The 27,977-nt window shown below is 33.2% G+C and overlaps 1 protein-coding gene across 1 annotated transcript in view; it reads left to right on the forward strand.

Annotated features, from left to right (window-relative positions):
• LOC109057488 (dedicator of cytokinesis protein 3-like) overlaps positions 1-27,977 on the forward strand; it is a 125,686-nt gene that overhangs the window by 10,037 nt on the left and 87,672 nt on the right. Inside the window, 2 exon segments of the mRNA XM_042712478.1 lie at positions 6,745-6,800; positions 9,754-9,850. Of these exon segments, the coding sequence (XP_042568412.1) occupies positions 6,745-6,800; positions 9,754-9,850 (153 nt within the window).

Below are 27,977 nucleotides of genomic sequence, written 5' to 3' on the forward strand. Positions count from 1 at the left end.
ATAATATACATAATATACATAAATACTATTTATATAGAATGTATGTGTGTGAGAGTAGAAAAATATATGTATGTGAAAGGAGAATGTACGTGTGTGTATAGTAGAAATGGATGTATGTGAAAGGAGAATGTAAGTGTATGAGAGTGCCAGAATGAATTATGGCTTGTACGGCCTCTCATATTTATATATTTAAAATGCTTTTAGTGTATATAATACTGTTGTTTCTGATTAAAATACATCACTGTGATGATTGTATCTGTGACTGACATTCATACAGTATTTTTCTTCAATTTCTGAATGCTTCTTTACCTTGAAGCAAACTTTATGATGTTCTGATCAATCTAAAAATTGGTTTGCTTCATGGTTTAGAACAGTTTCTAGAAGAAAAGCAGTAATAAACGTGACCATCAGCGGTGAGACTACACTACTGATGCAGCAGGTTTTTAGACTTTCCACACGGAAATCTGGGACGTTCTTTCCCACGGAATGAGAGTTTCTATTCCAGAATCCAGGCCACAGTGGGCTGTGTCTCCGGAGAGAAATTCCCACCGATTAGACCAGATCATCACTCCTCTGGCAGAGGGAAAAGCAACCTGTACCACACAGGGAGAGAGGTCAAGAGGGGTGACAGAGGGGAGAGAGTCTGTTAGACAGCCCTTCACACAAAACCTGCCTTTTTATCAAGATGAATGAGAGCAGGGAAACATAGCTTTGTTACCAAGACAAATTTAAACCTGACATATTGGTGTCTCTGCCTTGTCATCATCTTTCTAAAAGCATCTCTAGAGCTCAGACACAGATCTTGATTTCCTGTAGCCTTTTTTGGTTCCTTTAGTTTTCATATATTTTGGTAACTTAATTTAACAAGCCTTTACAAACATAGGTCAGTAGTTCAGGCATGAATATCTATGAAAATACATAAATTGTTTACTGATGTCTACTACTGATGTTTCAAATTATTTGGATCTACAATGTCTCTTATGTACAGAGTTCCCAAAAGGACATTGTAGTGGAATTATTTTTTAATGCTTCTCGCAAAACTTTTTTGATGGAAATAACATTAGTTTGGAGAAAAACACAAACATGTTGCAAGAGAACGCAAGTTTGCATACTTTTGCACAATACTTTTGCGAAAAAATGCAATACTTTGAGAGAATGCAAATGTTTTGTAAGTGAATGCAAAATGTATTGTGGGACTGCAATACCTTCACAAAACATTTGCAAAGGTTTCTTGTGGTATCACAATACTTTTGTGAGAGAGTGCAAATGTTTTCCAAGCGAATGCAAAGTCTCTCTGGAAAATACAATAATTCGTAAGTGATGCCACAATATTCTCTATAGAAAGACTTTCAAAAGGAGTTAACTGCAAATAAAAAACTACAATAATAGGAATATTATATATGTATGTATTTAATTTTTCAATTTAATACATTTTAGGACATAATGTAATGCCAGTTTTACTCAGCTGTCATTCAAAAGCCAGTATTAATGAATGTCAGAAGCGGTGCACAGTGAGATTGTCAGCTTTCAGAGGCTTTTAATTATTAACACGCCTGCTAAAGCTGGAAAGCTGGAAAGCTTGATGCTGTCTTGCTCACGAAGGTCTGTAAGTTCACCTTCATCACTGAATATGTTTAGAGAAGAGCTTAATCCAGCTCAAATCATCTGCTCCCCAAAATTAATACTCAGCATGTGCCAAATGTGAATACAAATTGGCATTGATGTGTTAGTTAGAAGCTTTTACTCCAAAACCCAAAGTTGAGAAACATACATGGAATATTCCTTGCTTTGAGCCACCAAAACAAAATATGAAATGCTAAATTTTCAGAGATAAAGGATGTAGAAACATTACAAAATATCACTTATCACTTATCTGTTTATACAATAAACAGAACGTTCAGTGGGAAATAATGTAGGGCAGGACTTCATTTTATTGGATTGAGAATAGTGGGCTATGATATTCATGTTTAAATTATTTTCAGCAGAAAAGTTATTTAGGAGCCAGACAAAGTTATTACGTTTTGATGAAACATTATGAAAACATTCTTGGGAATAACATGGACTGATAAATCATGCACAAGAATACCTGGAACATTTATTAGGAAAGTAAATAGTCAATTTTGATTTCGTTAAGCAAACAAATACAAGCATTATCACGAGCACAATTGCTGTCAGGAATGATTCTAACATGTGGAAGCTGCTCGCTGTATTTCTTTCCCTCGTTGGCTTGCAGCAGGATTGCTATTCTTATTTGGCTCAGCGTTGACCTTTTCTGCTAAATGAGCATTAGGCTGCTGGGAGTGAGGGAAGGGAAGCGCACTCATCTTTGTTTGGTCCTCTAACTGAGAGCAGAGCTGTTAGTTACAGGTCAGCGGTCTTACCGATGCTATACGGCTCACCTGGTGGAAGATAGTTGCTGTCATATTATAAAAACTCAACCTGCCATGGATATACTGTATGTATATGGAGTGCATATTTGAAAGGTGGATGTTATGTCTATCAGAACATTTCAGAAATGTTTATACAAGACCAGGTGTTAAGTCCAAAGTATATTTTGGTTTTTAGGCATACACAAGGGTGCGTGTACAGTGCTAGTGACATGAATTTTGTAAATACATGACATATAAGTATATTTTAGTTTACCATAAATCAGTGCATATGGCAGAATTTTTTTTACCATATTTCTAAGACAACCTAGTTAATTACATATAAGCATTTGCTTAAAAATTTTATATAATGAAAAAATGTTAAAACTAATTGAATGTATTATAAATTTTAACTGTAATACGTTTTCATTTTATTGCAAGTAACTCACTCAATCAAATTATATGAAGGTATATTATTTCAACAATTTTTTTTTTTTTTAAGTGTGCTGAAGTGTACTTCTTTTTCACAAGGGTTAAACCATCAAAACATTAGCTTTGATGCTAATTTATATGCTAGTGTACTCCTAAACATTGAGAGAATCACTTTAAGCACTTAAATTGACAGTTTCTCTGATCTGAGAAATAAACCAACAATATCGATGACTCATCCCGCACTACTCAGATTTTGTCCAATCAGATTCTTGATTGAATAAAATTGCCCCTCCCACTGCAAGCAATCAGGGTTTATCTGAAAATGAGTGTTATTATATTACACAGTTACGCTTCTCAAGTAAATTTTCTTAAAATGTTATTTTGCTTAGCTGTTCAGCTAGTTAGCGTGCTAGTTTGTGTAACAACAACACATTTCTGTTGCATCTTGATTTTTTCTTTATTTACTTCCATTCTTTGAAAATGTCTTTTCCTTTAATATTGTGTGAAATATTTAATAAAATACATTTAATAATTAAAAGTTAAGTCTTTCTTTGAGGATTTGATGAAAGTGTTTTTACTAAACTCACACTCTGCAAGCTAGGAGTGTGTTTGTTTATTCAGAATTATATCAAATGTGAATTTTGTCATTCATCTGTTAGGAGATATCAAGAGAAATCATCAGTTCATCATGACTGTGAAGCACCTTGTATGTGGAGCTAATGTCCATGCCAGGGGGTTATTCCCATGGCTAACTGGTTTGATATTTAATCATTCAGAACGCTGCCAAGTCATATGCTGAGAAGGAAGTAAATTTCAATTTTTCAAAGCTTGAATGCTTTATTAGGAACTGAATGGCTTGATTTACCAACTTCCAACTTGGAAAAGCACAGTAGAGCGGCACTTGAAGATGGATTTACAACTTGAAAACTCAATTACACTAAAATGTTCCTAAATGATAAAACTAACGTTAGCAGGTGTGTAAATCATGATAATTGTTTGATAATCATACACCTGCAGAAAGAAAGCCAGCATTGCTCTGCATTTTTTTTCTCTCTGCAGTTTGTCTAGTGTGCTGTTTAGTAATCTTCTGAGTGTTGGGCAATATAGAATACATCTATATTTAAAAGTCTGAGATATTAAGTTGGAAAATTTATCATTTTGATGAAATGCAACATTTGACTGTTCCTTAAACCTTTTTTTTGTGTGTAATTTAACTATGTTTCTAATCAAGTTTAATCACTGTCCTTTAAAGCGTTTCTTGCTGACTCAGCTGTCATCGCTGCTGTCCTTCATTACACATGCTACTTTATTTCCATCACTCAAATTTGGTGCTCATGATAAAAATAATAAAACAAACAGTATGTTTCTGGCAGACACGCACTGATAACATGAGTTTCAACAGATGGAGATGAAGTGCACACACACACACACACATCTGTGCCGCCTCAGGCCTACAATAACATCTCCTCTCAGTTCAGCTCATTTAGAGTGGCTTTATTATCTGCCTCCAAAACGGATGCTGAATGCAGGACAGAATGACAATTCTAGAGTCCTTCTGTGGATCAGCGCGTGATTCATACACAGTCTGGAAATGCCACACACAACCTCTTCAGCTTGAATTATTGATTAACCCAAAGACAAGTTTTTTTATTTTAACCCATTTTCTTTTGTTTCACTTATTGTATCATTTATGTCCTGCTTTGATTTACTATATATATATATATATATATATATATATATATATATATATATATATATATATATATATATATATATATTGCATTAAGATAAATCTCATTAAATATAACAACACACACACATAATAATAATATTGTATTAATAAATGTGTGTGTGTGTGTATATATATATATATATATATATATATATATATATATATATATATATATATATATACACACACACATTTATTAATACAATAAAAATAAAATATATTAATTTGATTTTGTTTCAAGTCAAAGATTTGTGGGATTATTTTAATACTAATACTATTTATCTTTTTTTTCATGATAGTAAAGCTGCTTTTTGTGATATTAAGGCTGCTTCTGCTTTTTTAATCATTTGTCATTTTTAAATAATTTTTCCATGACAATGAAGCACTTTTTTTTTTTTACACAACTGTCATTATCATAATTCAACAAAATCTCATCTCTTTTATGTGACATCTTCAAACGTTTATAATTGATTCCCGTCACCATCAGCATGAAAAAAGCTCTCCTCAAGCAACAGGAGGTCTTCATGTATGACTGAAAGCAGCGATTAGCGAGTGACCACCCATCTCATGAATACTAACATATGCCGATTTGTCATCCTTGCACATGGAATCCTTCCTTCAGCAGATGGAGGTTTGTTCGAGAGCATTTGGTGTCCTCAATTACTAATTAATCTGACCTTTGTAAGCGAACAGCGAAGAAAATTAGGCAACAACTGTATGTGGCGAGAAGCGCCACCATCTGGATTCTTCAGTTGAGATGTTTGAGTGGGATGTACTTGCTTTGTGCTAAACTCTGTCCATTTCATTCTTCTAAAGCCATTAATTGTTTTTTTAGACACCCTAAATCCCTTCAATTGATCACTTTTAAAGTTGAGAGCTTTGCACCGTTTGACTGATGAAATAAATTGCTCTTGAGATTTGAAAGTGTTCTTTTCAATTGCAGTTATTGACTGGAAGGGTTTGAAGAGTGTCTTGTTTTCTTGTCAAGAATCATGCATGTGTTAAGTTCAGTCATCAAGTTAATGTAGTTTAAGGCAGATAGTTAATGTAGTTCATGGAGTTCAAGGTGTAAGACTTCAATCACAAGCGCGATCTCTTTCTGAGATCAGTGTCTTAGTGTGTACAGTATATCTGAGATGTTTCACCCAGCCAGCAATGATAATAAATAAAAATAAAATGGAGACTTTTGGTGAAGGCTCTTGTTTCTCAGATTTTGTCCTGAGAAAAAGACCAATGGAAATCTCACAAGTCTGTCTAACAGTTTCACAACAGATTTTAATGTCGCAAACTGTGCTCAGATGTGCCAAAATTCAGAGGTCTCCACTCGAACTGAAACATTTCTCATCAAATTCTTCCAGATTATCTCAACTATTCACATTAATTCTATAGCTTGTACTGAATATGAACAATTGTCTGTCAATTTTTAGTGCTGACACACTACAGCAACATATATACTGTATATATAATGAAATTTATTGGGGCCCAAAACTATTTGTTTGTTTGTATGTTTGTTTATGACTATTATTTATGACTTTCAATTTTCTGCAGAACAGTATAGAAGATATTTTGAAAAAAAAAAAATGTTTTGAAAATGTTTTTGTCCATATAGTGAAAGTCATCAGGGTTCAAAACAACATTGAAACATTGTATAGACCAAACATGAATCAACCCCCCCCCCCCCCAAAAAAAAAAAAAAAAAACTAAAAACAAAAAAACATTGGGGTTCAAAGTCATTGTGGTTCAAAACAACATTGGAACAAAGTAAAACATGAAACAAACCTAAAAAACAACAACCAAAAAGCAAACAAAATAACATTAGGGTTCAAAACAAACATTATTTTTGTTAAATGATTTTTGGCTGAATGATCTCTTCAAGCTCTGATGGTTAATATTCAACTGTCCTTATTTCCACTACACTCTCTACACTGATCAAGTATGAGCAGTCTGATAAAAAAACGACTTCTCTTCTCCAGAGGGACTTCTTGGGCTTTGACACATCTAGTCGAGGAACCGGGAACTTCCTGAGGTCGATTCAGCCTCAAGCAATTTGAGCACAACAAGCAAAGATTATGACATGATGTGCGTCTAGCAGGGCCACTGGAATCGTCTTCTGCTTGCTCACATTCACAGAAACGCATCCGCTCGTTCACCATCCTCATGGAGGCTTACAGTCACAGAAACAGAAATGTAATGTTCTTCTCTTTTGTTTCACAGGGGATCTTCCCAGCCGGCTACATTCACTTGAAGAAGGCTGTCGTCACCAACAGGGGGTAAGTGTCTTTATACTGATTCATGTCAAGCTGCTCCCTCAGTAGAGAACAAATGGGTTGGACGTGGAAAGGTGACGGGGAGAGAGATGGATGGGAGAGAAACGTTTTATTTATTCATTTATCTCAATCCTCTGATTCCCTTTCTCCTCTCCTGCTGGCTCATGAGTTTCATCACATGCCTGAAAGGCTGAGGTTTCATCTTTTGGAAGATCTCTTACTCCCATTTCTCTCTATCAAATATTTGCTTTAGATATGAAGCTTGGTGTGACGTGAGACCATCAGCTCCTGGGATTCAAATGCTTCGTGTATTGAATGTTTTTTTAAAGGAAAATTGATTTAATGGATAATCAGTGGCTTATATCATATTCTCTTGTGAAAAAGAAGAGTTTCGTATTTGCACTTGTAGTGCACTGTAAATCTTAAAAGAAAATAAAATTAAATTAAAAAGCTGTACTTGCAGATAATATAATATTAATCAAATGAAAGTGCACTTAAAGAGATACATTTTCTTGACGGTTTCTTAACACACTTAAATGCAATTTCAAGAAGTGCACTTTGTAATAAAGTCGAATTAAAAGTTTTACTTCAACATGAATTTTAAGTCATCATGCTTAGTTCACCGTATGTATTTTAGTTTTCCATAAATGCTTTTCAGTGCATTCAGTAGCACATTAGAATTATGAATTTACATATACAGATCTACTTAATTCCTACTTTCTTCAATCATGTAGATGAGATTGTTTCTTAATCTGATTTAGATAATTTATCATTGCATCACTTGCTCACTAATGGATGCTCTGCAGTGAATGGGTGCCGTCAGAATGAGAGTCCAAACAGCTGATAAAAACATCACAATAATCCACAAGTAATTCACACCACTCTAGACAATCAGTTAACATCTTGTGAATTGAAAAGCTGTGATTAGATTGTGGAAAAATAGTTTTGTTTTTACAGATTAATTCACAGGTTTAAATCTGATTCAGTGATTCAGTGGCACACTGAATGTTAATGGTTAAATGGTTCAAGATGGAGAGAACGGGAAACAGTGAGCAAGAAAGAGAGCAGAGTAACTCCGGGCTGTCACTTCCAGTGGGAACTCGCTGCAGAAAACACGCAGGAATTATATTAATGATTGTTATTATCAAAAAACACCCATATTACAGCTGTAATATTGTGAAATTTAAAATACCTGTCTACTACTGTAATATATTTTAAAATGTAATTTATTTCTGTGATCAAAAGCTAAATTTTGTCACGTCACATGATCCTCCATTTTAATATGCTGATTAAGTGCTGATTATGCTGATTTATTTTAATGTTGAAAACAGTTGTGCTGCATCATATTTTTGTAAAAACAGTAATACCAGATTTTTTCAGGAATCTTTGATGAAAAGAAAGTTCAAAGAACAGCTTTTTTTTTTTTTTAAATATAAATCTTTTGTAACATTATAAATGTGTTTACTGTCACTTTTGATCAGTTTAATGCATTTCACTGACCCCAAACTTGAATGGCTATTCAAAGGGTCATTTCTAAATGACTTAGATCTACAGATCATATTTTAATGTATTAATGGTAGGTGACCCCATATTTGGGTTTTACGTGATCCACAATCCGTTTTTAGTGTTAAAGTTCTCCACCTCCTGAAAAAGTTTGAGACTTGTCTATGTAAATAGCTATGGTGAAGTGATTTTGTTGCCTAGCTTCCATTAAAGGGAGGGAGCTCTGCGCTCCATGTCCAGCCCTGTCCCAGGATCAAATTATAGCATCTCATCAGAATTCACAAAACAAGGAGAAATGACTCTGAAAGCTGTTACTTTGGACACATGTGATGATAAAGCAGAACAAAGAGATCAATCTGTTTCCACCGTGTGTCGGAGAAGGACAGTGGAAGGACAGTGAGGGCTGATGGATGTATAACAATATGGAGAGATGAATGGACAGGAAGAGCTAAAGAGACAGCAGGAAGATGAAGCAGGAGAATTTAATGCTTTTGGCTTATGATGATAGCTCTACGTACAGTATGCTATTATTTTATAGACCCTGTATGAAATACTTTAACAAAGTTAAATGAATGATTTAACACTAATTTTTAATATAACAATTTATGTGTCTATTTGTGGAATGGAATGAATATTATTTATACATAAATTATTATTAATGTTATTTTATTATTATTAATATTATTTTATTTTATTTTATTTCATTTATTTCTTTATTTTGAATATAGTAATATTTTTACTACTAACTACTTTTGGGGGGGTAATCAATCTGACCTTTGGTCAGTGTTTGTTGTTTTCTGCATCCGTTTATTTAAAAAACAAACAAACAAATAAATATTATGTTATTGTTTTTATATAGCATTAAGTAAATATATTTTGTTTACATAAATAAATAAATAAATATTATTTATGCATAAATAAAAATGTTAATTAGGTTATTTTTTATTATTTTTATTTATTAATTTATTACTACTAACTAATTTTGAGGATGGATGGATGGAGAGAGAGAGAGAGAGAGAGTTTTGTTATTTTGATTATTTTATTTAAAATAGTAATCATTAATTGCTTCTACTTTTGTGAATGAATGAAATAAAACATAATAATTCATTTATTTGATAAATGAATGAATGAATAAATAAATAATATTTGTGCACAAATAAATGTTTTTATTCAAATATAGTAATCATTAATTACTACTAATTATGTTTGTGAATGAACAAACAAACAAAGAAACATACAAACAATATTATGATGATTATATACATAAACGTTTATTCACTCTTTGGAGGGTAATCACACTAACCTCTGGTCAATGTTTGTTGTTTTCTGCTTTGGTTTGACTGACAGACTTAATGTTATTTAGATATATTTTTTTAAATACAGTATTCATTCTAACTACTTTTTGGAGGGCAATCACACTAACCTGCGGTCAATGTTTGTTGTTTCTGTGCAGGCAATATGAGACTGTGGTCCCGCTGGAGGACCCCATCATTACAGAAGTCACCTCTACGCTGCAGGAGTGGTCCGTCCTGTGGAAGCAGCTGTATGTGGTGAGTACCTCCATCTTCACTCCGCTGTGGGCAGGAGAGGCCGTCTGCCTGTGCTACAACAACAGATATCACTCGAGACGCTGGATTATAGTACTTTCAGTCATGGAACTGCCTTTGCTCAATCTAGTAGACAGTTTGAGTGTGTTTTGTCCAATATTTCATAAATAAGTAGTTTTGAAGGCACATGTGAACATAGAGCGACAATTAAAAAATAGCACAGACTGAATGCAAGAATGAGTTTTTGGTGAACAGGCCGCTAGTAAATGAGTATCTGTGCAAATTGTTTGCAAACAGTACAATAATTTACATAAAAATGCTTTGACAAATTATTGATTAAACAAAAGAAGAACAAATCTGCTTTTGAGCTTTTCCTGGCGCTGAGCCAGAGACGGATGCACTCTGTGCTTGTCATATTATCACAACTATCCAGTGTTTTCAACCACATAATGCTTATTTTAAGTCTCAGACATTTAAATACACATAAGTATTAGCAAAATATACATTTATAGTTTATAAAATACACACTGATGTATAAGGGAGCGGTAATAACGATCCTTGTATAATTTGAATATAATTTGATGACATGTTTTAGTGATAACATAAACACATTGTGTAGGTAACAATAAAGTTTACTCTATTCTTCTCCCTGTTCACCAGAAACTTACTTTAATGTCTTTCTGGAGGAGAGGATGAATTTACGTGTTATAAATCCCACAGCTCGGATTCAGCGTGAACTAATATGATCATTATAAAGGCGTTTAAACTACCAAATGCATTTACTTGCACATATTGGAGAATTGGATATTTCATAATATAATTAACACGTTTGTGAATATTTTGAATAAAAAAGGAAAAATGAAATAAAAGCACATACATCACTCATTCACAGCTTCTGTGTCTGCAGTGTGTCACGTGATAAACATGATGCATCGCCATGGAAACAATAAGGTGATACATTCTAAAATAATGGTCACCTAAAAAAACTGGGGAAGTCTGCTGGAATATTTTAAAATCGTGTGAAAAGGTTAAAAATTATAAATGAAACAAATTCATGAATCGCTCATTTGACAATTTATGTATTGGATGGTTGTGAACAATTCAAGAAACAAGCATAATTTATAAATAAATGTATAAAAGTTCAATAGTTCACATAAGAATGGTTACAAACTAATACTAATTTATGTATGACATGGTTGCGACCAATTCATGAAACTCAAGTTTTATGAATTTCTGAAGCGCATGTTTGATAGATTATGCAAGAAAGTTTATGCGCAAGTCATAAAACACAATTATTGGCAATTTATGAAGCACACCTTTGATAGTTTACCCAAAACAGTTTGCAAACAATTCATAAAACTCCATTTTTGGGAATGTATGAAGCACGCGTTTGATAGTTTACACAAGAAAGTTTATGAGCATTTCATAAAACTCAATAATTGCAAATATATGAATCACACATTTGATAGTTTATGCAAGAAAGTTAATGAAAAATTCATAAAACCTAATTATTGCGAATTTATGAAGCACGTGTTTGATAATTTACGCAAGAAAGTTTCCGAAAAAATTTATAAAACTCAGTTATTGCGAATTTATGAATCTCACGTCTGATAGTTTATGCAAGAAAGTTTACAAACAATTCATACCAAACTTAATTAGTGTGAATTTATGAATCACACGTTTGATAGTTTACTCAAGAAAGTTTACGAACAATTCATAAAACTCAATTATTGCAAATTTATGAAACACGTTTAATAGTTTACACAAGAAAGTTTAGGAACAATTCATACAACTCAACTATTGTGTATTTATGAAGATCATATTTAATATGTTTACGCAAGAAAGTTACGAACAATTCATAAAACTCAATTATTGTGAATTTATGAAGTGTATGTTAAAGTTCACAAACAATTTATGAAACACAAGCAGAAATGATTTATAAATTGTGAATGATTTATTTATGAATCACACAATTTGAGAATTGACATGCTTTACAAATGGTTATGAAGATCATGAACAGAATGAATTTATGAATCAGATATTCAATAGTGTAAGAATAGTTTTCTTCTAGTTCCTGTGCTTGAGTTTCACAAATGAGGTGCGTTGTGTCCTCTTCTGGATATGTTAATTGGTGTAGTTGTAGTTTTGTTTTAGTTTTTGTGCTTTAGTTTGAATGGTGATTGAGAAATGTGCAAATGTTGTATTGTCTGTTTTTCTTTGCCCTCTCTCCGAAATGCAAAAGTAAGCTTTTCTGAATTTTGTTATCTTAATGAATGAATTTCAAAGAGCATTTTTAATTTGCCTGAGCAAAGGCCCATGAAGTTGATGTGAATAAAGATTAGGCAGAAGAGGCTTTGTGGAAGTCTTGAATGCGCTGCTCTCCTCACACAGAGACTCTATGAGATCTGACAGAGCCCTTTATGTAAGCCTGTACTGAGGATTACCAAGCATTAGTGTACGACATGACAATAGAGTGCGCTCTCTCTCTCTCTCTCGTTTTTCTATGGAGGTTTTAGGGATGTCAGACATGATGTAACCACAGAGATTTTAACGATGTTGATTCATATCATTTGTCATTTCTTATTGCCATTTTGACCATCTACTGATCAGTATAAAGATGACAGCATTTTTTTTTTTCTTCACACATTAATTATCCATTTTTTAACTACAAGCACACATTATGAATTGTATTGTTGTTAAATTGGCTTTAGTAGTAGTAGTAGTAGTAGTAGTAGTAATGGTGGTGGTGGTAGTAGTAGTAATATAACATTATTATATTATTGATCTTATTTTACCATAAGGCACTGGTTAAAAATAATAATTAAAAACCAAAGCTTTATGGAAAGATAAAGTAATAGTATTAATAATTTTATATTACTTTTATGATTGTTATCAGTAATAATAATAAAAATAATAATAATAAAAGTTGTATCACAAGTGAAAAAATATATTACATTTTGAAAAAAGTCACGAAAACGCAAACATGTTATGTAATATTTGATTAACAGCTGTATTAGAACAACTAAACTGCATAAAATATTATACTTTATTTTTCAGAGAATATATGGTCTAATATTGTTTATATAGTTTAATGTTTGCTGCTTATTACCCTATTATGTTTAAATATCACAAAAATTAGCGAGGTTTATGCTTTGAACAAGAAAAAAAAAACAAAGGAGTAAGAAAAATAAATGTAATTTGAAAATACAGTATAGTCTCTGAAAATAAATTTTAACATTTTTTTCTTAATCTCATTTTGAGGATTGTTAGAGACTGATTAAATGTGTTTTTGCAGTGTTCCAGCACACATCACATTAGAGAAAACAGCTTGTTTTTGCATTTTCCTCTGAGGACTATTTTTAAACCGTAACGTGTTTCCTCAAACACCTTTTTGTTCTCAGTCATCACCAATTCAAAGACATGAAAGCTTGTAATAAGGCTTCCAGGTTTCTGACAGCACTTGTAATGCGGCTCAGAAAATCAACGCTAATTTGGCGGTCGGCTGAATCAAGGATGACTAATTCGGACTGATTTGGGTTGCGTAACAAGGCGAACACAGAGCATCGCGAGGCTGAGGCTCAGCTGATAGTGAAGATTCATGCTCTTTGGCTCCGGTTAGGAAAACGTGGACAAGACGACAAGTAGCCAGTCACGTGGAAACACTTGTTATAATAATTGTAACAACAACTGTCTCAATTAAGATCTCAATGTATCTGGAAATCAGACCAAAGCCTCCACTCTTATCAGAAGCCAACGCAGGCGATAAATGTATTGGACTAATTAATCAACAGTGTTTTCTGAATTTGCTGTTCACAGTTTGGCTGTGGCTGGTCTGGCAGATGCACTTTGTCGTCTTCACATTGCTGTGGATGTGCTGTTAGCAGTATGTTAATATTATCTCGTGTGCTTGGCGGGTTTGGCTAGGTTTGGGTGTTTATAACTGACAGTCTGCCTGTTATGTTTATTTAATTGTGTTTGTTAATTTTTTAATAGTATTTTATATTCATTTTATAAACAATTGCAGGTGGTACATTGTACAAACTACTGATTAATAATATTAAATGATAATAATATTTTTTATTCTATTCTATTATATTAATATTATATTAAAGTAATAAATATTCATTCATTCATACATTCATTCATACATACATACAAGGGTTCTTTCTGGTCCTCGAATCGGATTGGCTTGGAGCTCTTTCCAGCCATGAGATATTTGTGAGATATTCACACGGGAACCATTTCACCACTTGTATCATAGATATATAAATACGTAGATGCCTCATTAGCGACTGTTTCTATGGGCTGCTATATGTCAGCCATCCGCCATCCGCCAGCTATCCAGTGCATTGTGATTGGCCGAATGCCTCAAGCATGTGACAGAAATGTTACGCCCCTTGCCCGGTCAGAACACCAGTGCTATGCGAGATATAAAAGAAATAAAAAATATTATAAATTATAAATTTGTTGTTTGTTGTGTGGAGTTGATTAATAATTACGGATTCTAATGACTTATACTGTGTTTTTACATTTTTTGTTTGATTAAGGCTTGTTAAAAATAAAACCATGTCTGCATTTGTGATCGGAGAAACAACAAACAACAAGCGCTACTCTACACCAGCGGTTCTCAATTCCAGTCCTTGCGCCCACCAGCTCTGCACATTTTGTATTTCTCTCTTTGTTAACACACCTGATTCAGATAATCAGCTCGTAGAAGTGAGCTCAGTCCATGAACTGTGTTCCCATTGACATGGTCCCTAGACAGTGTTCATTGCTCCCTACTCCCTGAGCAGGGGAAATCTGTTGAAGACCAAACAAAGTATTTTCGCTTTCACAACGAAACAGCATCTCCACAGCATGGAGAATAAAAGTTACGTCTTCTTTCTTTGCGTGGACATTTGGGCAGCGTTATGCAAATGTTCCCATATTGTCGCGTAGACATGTGGGGGCGTGTTTAAACAAGGTGTTTTAGGAGTGCATGGACAAGACTTAACTTTTATAAAGAATATCTCTTTGGGTTTGAGACTTTAGTCTTTGCAATTTTACAGATCTTCTTTATGCACCAAGAGCTTGTAACTTGCCAAAGAGAAAGGAAAACTTGAGATCGCATCATATGACCCCTTTAATATTTTATATAAAAAATAGTAGTATTTAATAATATTTAATATTAATTATTCCACCGTACGACAAGAGACTGAGTGAGTCAGCAGTAAATACTTTTATGTTAAAAGAGACTGAAACAGGGTTGTAAACAAGGAAGTTATTTTTACTTTCTACAACAGCTTGTTAGAAGCAGGCAACAGATGCATTGAGCAGTTCTGTCATCGGAAATCAGGATAGTATGACAAAGATATCACTTTCCTCAGCAGACATTCAAACTAATGTTTTATTGTGAATATGAGATTGAGCTGAAGAATGAATGCAGATCAGATGCAGGAAATCACACTCTCTCAGTCCATCTCTTTCTCTACTCGACTCCACATAATACTGCTTTTAATACAGTAATACAATAAGCTTTTAATGAAGCACATTTCTTCGTTACTAGTTCTAAAGTGACAATTTTAAATTAGTAACGGAGTGCTTGAGCTCAGTTGTTAAACTGGCAAACTGAGATTTGAATATGTTGCAGAAGGAAGTAGTTCCACATACAAAAGACATAGATAGATTGATATTGACTGACAGGTTTCTCCATTAACAACCACATTTAATATGAAATACTGGGCCAGGAGATGGTCACTGGGAGACTGGTGATTGATCTGCACCCTCGGCCGTACAAACAGAAATCAGTGGGATTTGGATGAAATTTGTTTCTGGGTAGTGCAGAGTGACAGTGAAGTGTCGTGTCATGATGAAAATCCTCAAAGCGTCCGTTACCACTGAAGCCTGTCACAGAACATACTGTACAAGTGACCTCAGCAAAATATGTGCATATTTTAAGTGTTTTATGGCTTAGTTATGCATATATTTGCTAAACTTGAGGATCCAAGTTAATATGACCAACCGCGATTATGCAAAATAATACCATCTTTTATGACATTACTTGCCTCTCTCCTCAGATTATGGAAAAGTGCTTCTCAGATGTTTTCATGTACACCAGTCGCTCATTACAGTATCTAAACTCTCCAGAAATAGGGTTCGGCAACATTAATATCTGTCTGTCTCTTGTTTCTATATAACACAAAATAGTCTGTATTTAATTCATACTGCTAATCTGACTTAAAATAATAATTTTGTCGACAAGAATCTTAACCGTGAATACTCATGCTGAAGGATACAGCTGTCAGTGTGCTTCTGCGTGCCTGGAACACTATGTCATAAAATAATAATTTTGTCGATTACTCATGTATTTTAGGAGAAAAGAAAAAAAATAATAGGATGTCGAGAAGAAAAGAAGAAGAAGAAGATTAGTGAGATAAAACAGCTCAATTTGAGACTATTTATTTGTTTGTTTGTTCATTCATTTAAAAGGCACCTTAATGTCACAATATTTTTGTAGAGTTTCGAAAGAAAACAGAGAATTCTTCTGCTGGGGGAAATTGATTTGACCATTGAAAGTGATTTCAAACCACACATCAATCTGCTTCATTGTCAGGTTTGAGGTAATTAAATAATTAATTTGTTCAGAGTACAAACAGTTAACATATTTGGTCAGGTTTGCAATATTTATTTAATTTATTTAATCTGTTCAACATATAGACATATTTAAGCTGGAGACAAAACAAAAAACAAAAACAATGCACAAAAAAGTGTTTTATCAAAACAAAACACAAACAGTTCCAAAGAACAAAACTAAAAACACAAAACTAAAGATAAAAAAAAAAAAAATAAAAAAAAAAACTATATATAGATATTTAGGATAAATATATATATATAGATATCTATAATATAGCTAGTAGTATATAACATATTATATATATATATATATATATTGGGTCAAGGTTGCATAACTCTAAATGTATTAGTAGTAGTGTTCTGAGTACAAATAGCTAAACAAATTTGAGGTGCAAAACAAAAATAATATTATAAAAATTTTTCTAAATGTGAAAAAAAAAAAATATAAGAGAATATAACAGAAATGTATCTTTTGATGTCTGTCTAAACAAATCCCAAAATCCAAAGTACTTTACTTATGACTTTTGTGTATTCCATAAAATACTTTATTGATGCACTCATGCACATGTAACATGCTGCTTTAATGCTTCAGCCGGGCTCTTTTTACACACAGGCAGTTACTTTGATAATGTCAAGACCTGATTGGTGCAACCTCCATCTGCAATGTTGCCTGCAGTGCAAACCAACAAAGATGTTGGAGCACATGTGTGAAAGCTTTTTTTTTTTGCTGTTGTTTGTTCCATCAGTGTGATGAAACCTCATGTCACACTGTCACTTCGTCCTGGTTAAGTGTCACTCATAGCCCACCTCAAGCTCCCTGCGCTAGAAAACCTTTTCATCCTCACACCTTCTGTCTAGACGTGGTCCATTTCAGAATGGCCATGTTTCATTTGTGCAGGATTTTCAATGGTTAGCATGTGGTCATGCCGCTGTTTGTGAAGAATGACCGCTTTTGAATAGTATCATGTATATAATGCACTATTGGATTTTGGGCTTTGTTCAGACAGACAGCAAACATACCTTTGATTGGTTGTGTTTTTATATTTGTCTTGGATTTCGTTTTGTTTTCTGTTCATTAGTTTGTCTTGTGTTTTGTTTCATGCTTTTGTTTCATCTTGTTTTTTTTTTTTGTTTTTTTTGGTCTTGTGTTTATTTGTCTTGTGTTTTATTTTCTATTTATTAGTTTATGTGTTTTTTTTTTGTCTTGTGTTCTTTTAGTCTTGTTTTTATTTCATCTTGTATTTTATTTTGGCTTATTTGGTCTTGTGTTTATTGGTTTGTCATGTGTTGTCTTGTCTTATTGTGTGTGTGTGTGTGTGTGTGTGTGTGTGTGTGTGTGTGTGTGTGTGTGTGTGTAGCTCAATATAGCTATTGAGCAATATTAGCTACCTGTATTTTTCACATTCAATATCCTGTTTCACTCAAAAAGTATATTTGGGTTACAAGCTATAAGTCAAGTATTTGGCTACTTTGCTACTTGCTAATTATTGATTTTAACTAAGAGGACACTATTTATGTTGCAGACAAAACAATCCATCTGTATAAACCAATATTAACTAGGGATGTAACGATTAACCACTAGCTGGTCGAAAGTCGATTCAAATATGTGATGATTCAAGTCGGTCGAGATGCCAAACAAATCGTTATAAAATTGTAGTACGAGTTTATATATGTATCTATCTCTGAGTGAAAACTGACTATCTTTAGAAAAGTTTACGTGGTATTTTCTTTTCATCTTGCCTCTGAACAATGCATATTAGTGTTCATAAGTGCAGCTCTGCTTTGTTTACAGCGCTAAGTCAGACCATTCCGTTTTTGCTTCAAATTTCGAAAATATACAGTCTAATTTAGATTAAAAACTACTCATGCTGCATCTTTATTTGGATCATGATTAAAATCCAGTGGTTGCCCATACTCAGAATTCGTGCTCTGCATTTAACCCATCCAAAGTGCACACACACACCGTGAACACACACCCAGAGCAGTGGGCAGCAATTTATTCTGTGGCACCCGGGAAGCAGTTGGGGGTTCGGTGCCTTGCTCAAGGACACCTCAGTCGTTGTATCGCTGGCCCGAGACTTGAACCCACAACCTTAGGGTTAGGAGTCAAACTCTGTAACCATTAGCCCACGACTTCCCTTCCCTTTAGTTTTGTTATATTTCAATTTCATAAAGAAATGTGCAGCAAAAGCCTAATAAAATGACACCTTTTCATTTACTGTATAATGTCTTAAATCTCATTTTGTTAAAAAAAAAATTGTGAGACAATCGGATCATGAAATCAAAATTGTGAATCGAATTGTAAGTTGAGTAAATCATTACATCCCTAATATTAAGTGTACGCCACCGTTTTTCCATATTCCACTATGTTCTTCCCTCAACAGATGAGTTGATACGTACTCTCCTGTTTCTAGCTAAACGCTATCATAGGGCCCCGCTAAATCATTACATCCCTAATATTAAAGCGCTACAGCGATTAAGTGCACGCACTGAGACAGGAGAGGTACGTATCAACTCATCTAAGTTGAGGGAAGAACATAGTGGAATATGGTAATTTTCTTAGTTTAATACAGATTAAGATCACTTGGCAACATTTATTTATGGCTTAAAGTTTTTATACACAACAATAACTTATCCCACTTTCTTGAAATGAATGAATAAATGAACAAATTCTTGGATTGTAGGAGTCACCATAGAATTTATACTGACACCTAGAGGTGTGGATGTAGTGTTATGCAAAAATGCCTGTAGTAAGCTTAGTATGGTTGTTTTATTACCATTTTACTAGTTGTTTTTTCTCCCTCCAGCTGGTTGCTCTTCAACACTTTTCATACTACATTAGCCTGTGTTGGACTGTACACATAGTGAATGTGACTTGTGCAGATGCTGAGGGGTCACGACCCCGGGAAGGCGAAATGTGTGGTGACACAGCCTGAGGCTCGTCGTGGTGCCAGGTTGTGGTGAATTCTGCAGGGGTTCACACGTTCTGATGATGACACCTCTTCCTGGCTTCAGTGTCACGTTTCTAGGAAAGACGGAGGTGAACTGTGGTGGTCAGAGTGTCTTTGAATGTATTGATGTGTTAAAGATAACATCATGCAGAAGTTTCTCGAGGAGGTCAGCTGTCAGATGTTAACATTTTAACTGTATGCTAGCATTCTGCCTTCATTTACAGAAATATTATGAATATTTATTTCATTTTAAATTAATTTTTACATTTATTTTAATTGTGGCAGATATGTTTGTGAATGTATTAGTATAATGTCATCGTTAACATTCTTCATGATGCTACAGCCACACCAATAGGTGTCAGTATAAAGTCTAATATTTGTATCTTATATTCTCACGCTGACCCGAATTTATTTTTTTTTTAAAAAACTCCAGTGCATAACATATTGCTACAAACATAAACTATCATTTTTATAGATGCATTTTTATATACCTATATTGTTAATTTTTTTTTTTTTTTTTTTTTCTTTAAAGGAAAATTAGAATAATTATATTTAATTGTTTAAAATTTTAATATATATATATATATATATATATATATATATATATATATATATATATATATATATATATATATATATATATAAATATATATTTACTATATATATAAACTAATTACCATTAAGATTACATGATAAGATGATAACATAATTAATAATAATAATATAGTTTATTATGTTTACATTTTTATTTTTATTTCATTTTATTATTATTATTATTATTATTATTATTATTATTATTATTATTATTATTTTGCACATACAGTACTATGCAAAAGTCTTAGGCCACCATTAGATTTGTTGTTTTAGCAAAGATATAATGACTATATATAATTATCTCTTTACTAGAAAACAAACAGAAAATACAGAACATTGCATGCAGTATTAAAAAAAAAAAAAAAATTCTACAGCCTAAAGTGGCTAGTATTTATTGTGACCTAAATGGAATGAAACCCTAATTAATGTCATTGCTTACACCTGTATTTGTCCTATTAATTTATGTCAAAATGACTGCTGTGAAAAAGATCTGTTACACCAGGCTTGTGCAAGACATGCTTGAGCATTACATACCTGTGTTGTGGGAGTTTAATTCATTAGAAGCTTTCAATCAAAAGTACAATCGCATCATTTCACTCAAAATGCTGAAGATCACAGAACTTGGTGGACATGAAATTATAATTTTGCATCAGCAAGGCTGCTCTCAAAGGCAAATCAGCAAACAAACTGAATACTCAAGAAACTCAAATCCAAATCGATAGGATCATGAATGCTGAGAATTTTGATTCATCATGCCATTCCTTCTGGAAAGTGCCTGATTGGGAATGATTTTATTTTTTTAGCATGATAATGATCCCAAGCAGACTGCTAATGCAGTGAAATTATATTAGGAGAGAGAATAGCTCATAAAACACTGGCAGTCATGTACTGGCCTACATAGAGTCCAGACCTGAATATTATAGAGGCAGTATGGGATCACCTGGACAGAGAAAGAGATACAAGACCGCCTAAATCTAAAGAAGATCCCTGGGAAGTACTGAGAGAAGCCTAGCATAATATAGCAGAAGATTACTTCAGAAAACCTCAGGACAGCCTGCCCAAAGAGTTCAAGATGTGCGTAGTTTAACGGAGGTCAAATGAAATACTGACTTTTGCCTGAAGTCAGGGGAAATTATGAAAATTGTGATTTATTATTATTATTAGTTTATATGGCCTAAGACTTCTTCACAGTACTGTGTAAAACTTAAATGGATCGTTCACCCAAAAATGAAAGTTCTGTCATTAATTACTTCGTTCAGCTTCAGAACAAATGAATATATTTTTGATGAAATCCGAGAGTGTAGAAAATGTTATCCCCTCGAGTGGCATTCTCTTGTGAACACATGTACAACAGTTAGCAGAATCTAGAGTTTACTGTTTATAAAGAATTAAATATGGATATTTTTCTTGCACAAATGGATCGAATCGCTTCAGAAGAACCCCTGGAGGCATGTGGAACACTTTTTAAGATGGATGGATGCACTTTATTTTGCTTCAAAATCTCAACAGCCATTCACTAGCAATATTATAAAGCTTGGAAGAGCCAGCACATTTTTTAATATAACTTTGATTGTATTTGTCTGAAAGAAGAGAGCCATTTACACCCAGGATGGATTGAGGGTGAATAAATCATGACGTAATTTTCATTTTTGGGTGAAGTATCCCTTTAATACTAATTTGTAATAACATGATTACATTTTTTAATAATAACATTTTTTATTATTATTTATTTAGTTTTTTGTTAACATGTTTTTTTTTTTTTTTTTTTTGGAAAATGATTATGTTTATTTTATTTTTGTTTTTGTTTATTTAAAAATATAGTTTGTTTAAAAGCATATTTATTTCCCATTAAGATCCCAGTTTTGCCTTGTGATGTTTCTGGACAGATAATCTCATTTTACCCCCAGTTCTTATTAATGTAATACTTTCAAATGTTTTACTCCTAGTAAAATCAAATCAAATATTAAAACCAGAGCAAAAGTACTACCAATATTGATTGATTGATTGATTGATTGACTGATGCATTAATGGGAATTGGGCAATAAAAAGGTGTATATGAGCATAAAAATAATGTGACATTGCAAAGAAACTTATAAGTCCTAATATTAGGCTTCATGCAAAATATAATCTAATTTTGTTGTTGATGTTAATATTGGACTATATGTTGTTGAAAGGTTTCGTGAGACTCGCACTAAGAAGTCGCTTTGGATAAATGTAGCTGAAAATCTAACCACCATAGTGTAAAAAAAAAAAGATCCTGGGATACACCACAGGTTATAAACAACATGATTAATGTCTCCTATCACACATTCCCCTAGAAAATGATTCTCTTCCACTTCTACACACTGTAATGTGCTGCTGGCGACTCGTTTATGATAAATCCATCTTCGCACATTATAGGACTCAACCAATTTACATTGTAAATACCACAAATTCAATCCACAAGAATCAAATGGTTGCCTTCAGACATACAGCATTCACATATTGGTTTCATTCCAGTCTCACAGTTCTGCTTTGGTGGATCCTGCCTCCGGCTGAGGTACAATTTGGGAAGTCGTAATGTGATTTTGGTCAAAATAAGTAAAATGGCACAGTGCTTCATTTTGACCCACATTACGACCAGTACCAATTAGTTACTTACCAATACTTATGACATTGTGGCGCTGTTATAAATACGATGACTCAAAAGCATCATGACAAAGTGTTGAGGAAGGCCAGATGCTAAATAGACAACATCGTATGGACATTACCCTGGTTATTTTGAAGAAACGCTACAGATAGTATTAGGCTTTGTGTTAGATGGCTGCAGGCATCGTCGTGATTTAATGTCAGGGTTTGTTTAATTGCCTTTGCTGCTGACATCAAAATATTTCTAAGCGCCGAGACACTTATTTTTGAAGTGCTACTATGTGACACTTTTGTCAGTTCTAATAGTCATACACATGGCTTTGACGCACACATCTTGACACCTCCAAAATATCAAAAATAGCTTCTATCTAGTTTATAGGGTCCCTATGCAGTGTTCAGTGTTCCTTACACACTTGATAGGGAACATATGAAGAAGTTTTGACAAGACTTCTCTTTAGAATGACTTGTAACATCAGTAAAAACTGAATATGATGCCATTTGCTGTCAAAATAGTGTCATTCAGACGTTTTAAGTGTGACGTAAGTGTCCAGATACATTTTGGGGCCTCCCTTCAGTCTTAGATATTCCTCATAATTCAGTTGCTCAGTTTGATAGGTTCTTTATTGTTTTGGTGAGATATTGAGCTGAGACGTATAGGTCACCCATCTGCTTATGTCAGTGGTAGATGAGATGTTAGACAAACCTTGACAGAAAGTTACTTTTAGCCTTTATAAGGCAAAAGTGTCTTTCTTCAGATGACAGACCATATGATTTGAATTACTAGATGTATGTATGTATGTATGTATGTATTGTTTGTCCTCATAAAACATTAATATTTGATTAACATTTTAAGAGTATTTGTTTTCAAATGAAATAATCTAGCTATTTTATTTTTAAGTTGTATTTTAAAGAGGTTTTAGCTTATTATATTTTTAGTTAATTTTATTTTAATAATTTAATTTGGTATTTTATTTTTGGTGCACATTAAATTTTATTATTTATAGCATGATAATATAAAATAAATTTTTGATTTGTTCATTCATTGTTTATATTTTGTTTATATCATGATGATAATAATAATAATAATAATAATAATAATAATAATAATAATAATAAATAAAAACAATAAATACAATTTATTCTCATGTTCCATAACTGTAAAAGGAGATATTTTGCAGATTGTCCAAGCTGTTCTTTTCCATTCGAAAAATTAGACAATGAATCTCACATTTAAGCTCTATATATATATATATATATATATATATATATATATATATATATATAAAATCAAGCATTATTACAGTAGTCTATGTGACTCTCTGTGATATTCCAAGTCTTTATATGTAACGAAAAGACAGAAATTGTTATACAGTGATGATCTTACCTTTTTACAGAATAATTGACATTTTCACTGCCAATCAAAACGTCAATGCTTCTTGCATGTGTTGTGTGATGCATCTGCGCAAATGAGTTTCAAGAACTATGGATTTTTCATACAGGAAAAATCATACAGGTTTGAAATGATACACTACACTACTGAAAGACTTTCGTTAATTATTCATTTATTTTTATTACAGAAAATCATTATGGAATTATTAAAGTCTTACATATTAGCCTAAAGTCCCTTGTGTGCTAAAACAAACTCAAATACTGATTTTAGATTCCCGTGAAGCTGCAAATCGTCTGTCATTACTGGTCTCTTTCCGTACTAACGCCTCTGTATGCCGAACAGCAAGAATCATAGTGTCAGTGAACTGTGTGGGCTGGCGAATAGTGTCTGACTAACCTGCCAAATTGCTGTTACTAAGGCAACCCCCTCTCCAATGGCAGTCACCGCAGAGGTGAGGGGGCGATCCGTGTATGAGGACCCCTGTCCAGATCAGCCTGTGAAATGTCTTTTTGCCTCAGATCTTAGGTAACAGAACAGAGCTGAATCCTTGCGGACGTCAGTGTACCAGACGCTCATGAACTGAGTGTCCTGTTCTAAAGTGCTGGAGCATTGCTTTGATGCTGTCTGAACACACTCAGCGCAGCAGAGGAAAACAGACACTTATGAGAGAAGCCAAATTATGTTAAACAAAGGTTTTCTTGTTGGTTTGAAATCATGTAGGTTGTCCTAGAATTGCTTTGTGTTGACAAAACCAGCAGACTAGATATGACACCTACCCGAAATCAAACCATTGATTCAACCTGTTAAGTTAAAAAAAAAAAAAAAACAAAGGTCTAAGGGTATTTTTGGGGCTGGAGAAGTTTTGTCATGCCCTATATATTTTTTAGTTTATGTTAAAACTATTTTTAAAAAAAAAAAAAAATATTTTTTTTTTTTTTTTTTATTAAAATATTTTTTTTAATGATTACTACTGTAGTAAAAGAAGTTAAATTTAAAAAAAAAAAAAAAACAATATTTATATTATATTATATTATATTATTTTTATTTGTTTATTAACATGCAATTTTTGTTAAAGTAATTAAATTATACATGTCATAATTTCAACTGCATTCTATGGAGTGCCAAATTACTTAAAATAAATTGTTAAACACATAATTAAACTGACAATAATTTGGTAATGATTCAATGTTGAGTGATTTGTTTTTAAACAAAATCAGTTGAGTAAATGATTCATTGATAAAGAGAGTCACTTATTTCATTCGTAAATGAACTGTTAAGTACATCATTAGATTGTTAATACAAAAAAAATGATTTGTTGATTAAGTGATTAGATTGTTTCAGTGTGGGCGGTATTCAAAAGCCGTGCGTTTACATTGTTAATACAAAAACAATTGACTTTATTTTTTTTCAGTTATTATGTTTTGAGTATTTTTATGTGATTGGAATTTTTAATAATAAGATGTTTGAATTTTTTTGATTTGAGTTATTGAATCAGTGTTTTCAACAAATTGGTTGAGCTGTTTTTTAAAAGTTTGTTTAACGAATGATTCGCTCAAAGAGAGTTATTTGTTTCATTCCCGAATTAATTGTTAAATAAATAATTAAATTGTTAAAATTAATTTGGAGATTCATTTCTGATTTCATTTTGAGTAATTTGGCCCTCCATTGTATTCAAACATGTCCCAAATTTTGGTAACATTTATCTTTATTACCCCTAAAACATATATCTACATGTATAGGATATCTCATATATGAATAAATATATGAGTGATATTTTGTTAAACAACGTGTTTAATTCTAAAGGTCAGAGAAAGTCTTGGTCTTGACTCCTTTGACTAAACAGTATTTCATATGAACTTAATAGAAATGCAAACCCACAGCCTAAGCTCCCTTTCTGCCTGTGCAAAAAAACAAGGAGCACAAGTTTAAAAAAAATCAATACCACGAGCTCTTCAACAATCCTAAGTTTCTCTTTTTTAGCCATTTTTTTTTTACTCCTCCTCGGCCTCCCTCCCTCCGTCTGTTTTACTTTCTCTTCTTTTCTCGCCCATCATAGTGCCCACTTTGTCTAAGCAAATTTCACAAATGGCCACAGCAGGGCGTCTCGACCGCAAAAAGATGAACTGGAGTTTTCCAGAGCCACGAGGATCCAGAGAACTCTTTCTGCACAGCTTGTACTCAGAATGAGGCGTATCACTGCCTTCCCAAAGCAATCCTACTCCACTTCCTGTGTATTTTTAGCATTTAGCACTATTGTTAACTGAGCTTAATGATAATGTTTCAGCCTGTTTGTTGTCTCCTTTAACACTGTGCTGTCGTTAAGAGTGGCCCAGGCGGCTCTAGTTGATTTAAGAGTCTCAAAAAGACAATTGGTTTGAATCAGCCTAATGACTCGTTCACTAACTGAATCAGATAGGTTTAACATGCACACTTATGATGGCATTCATCATTACATTGCATTCTCCAGATAAAGTGCTCAAAATGGTAGTTTATTTTGACATTTACTGTATCTACAGTATTAAAGCATAACAGTTCACTGTTAATAAGTGCTACGCGTTTGCTAATGCAGATAGTTTTATTGCGGAGCGTCAGAAATTCTCCTGCATTGCCCTGCAGTTCTTTGAAAGGTTGCTAAGCAACTAGTTGTGCAGTTGTGTTATAAATCACTGATGAGCGAAACGAGAGAACAGGAGACGCCCGGAGATGACCTGACGGATAGTCTGAGTGTGTTTGTGGCATAAAAAAGATAGCAAAAAAACAAGGAATGGAAACAAGAGGGAGTTTTTCCACTTGATCACCAAAAGACAATACTTTGCGATAATTATTGTTTTTGGTATTTTTGATCTGAGCCTCCCACAAGTATGAAAATGAAAGGCTGGATTATCATGCATCAGTGCAAGAGGAAAAAACACATTAGACTGTCTGTGGGCATCTCAAATTGAGAGTTATTTCCATTCTTAGTGTTTTTGTGGAATATATGAATGATTCATGATTTTGCTGTATTGAAGAGTTAACACTTAAAATTTAGAAGAAGAAAAATTTGTAAAGTAGCTCTATAAGGTATGTGGGTACTCAGTTGTTTTCTATTTGAGGTTAACAGCTAATAAATGTTTTAAAGTTTGGATTTATACATTCAAATTCAAGTAGCTAAACATTGCAATCAAGTGACTGTCATTATAGGTGAATCATTGAATCATTCATTCAAAAGATTTGTTCAGAAATATTTATTCATTTAGGAATGAAACAACTGACTGTCTTTATGCCTGAGTCATTGAATAATTCTCTCAACTGATTCAGTCAAAAACACTGATTTGCTCAGAAATTAATCAAGTGACTGTTTTAATTAGCAAATTACAAATTCTGAGTATGGGTCACCATACTTGGCTGAATGTCACGTCACACTTTTTCACTTTTTCACAAATCATTGAATCATTGACTCAACTGATTCATTTTAACAGTCATCTGTTCAGCTATTGAAACAAGTGATTGTCTTTATGATCAAATCATTAAAACATTGACTCAACTGATTAGCTTAACCTCTGAGCTCTAGGGGGTTTTGGGGGCCTGGAGAAGTTTTGACATGCCCTGACTTTTGTGCTTTTTTCAGTTGCTTATAAACACATACATGGCTAAAGTCTGAAAATACTGTATTCAGTACAAACTGGGCTACAATAATATGTAAATAGCATGTATGTACATGATTGTGTTTTTGAGAAAACAACGTTTATGCGTGGTCAGTGAAAACAATACATTTTTAAAGTCACTGAAATAAGGTCATAAAACAAATACACAACATTTGTTCACAAGACTGTCAAACCTGGAGCATGTAGCCTAGAATCTTTGTTTCAAATTGATGTTAAAATCATCTTGTTTACTCACTCACAGAAAACAATAGATTGATTTAAATTTTCTAAGACACTTTTTGTTTCAAAAGGGCATATGTGAGTAGGCGTCA

This window comes from Cyprinus carpio, chromosome A22, assembly GCF_018340385.1.
Source record: "Cyprinus carpio isolate SPL01 chromosome A22, ASM1834038v1, whole genome shotgun sequence".
Taxonomy (NCBI): domain Eukaryota; kingdom Metazoa; phylum Chordata; class Actinopteri; order Cypriniformes; family Cyprinidae; genus Cyprinus; species Cyprinus carpio.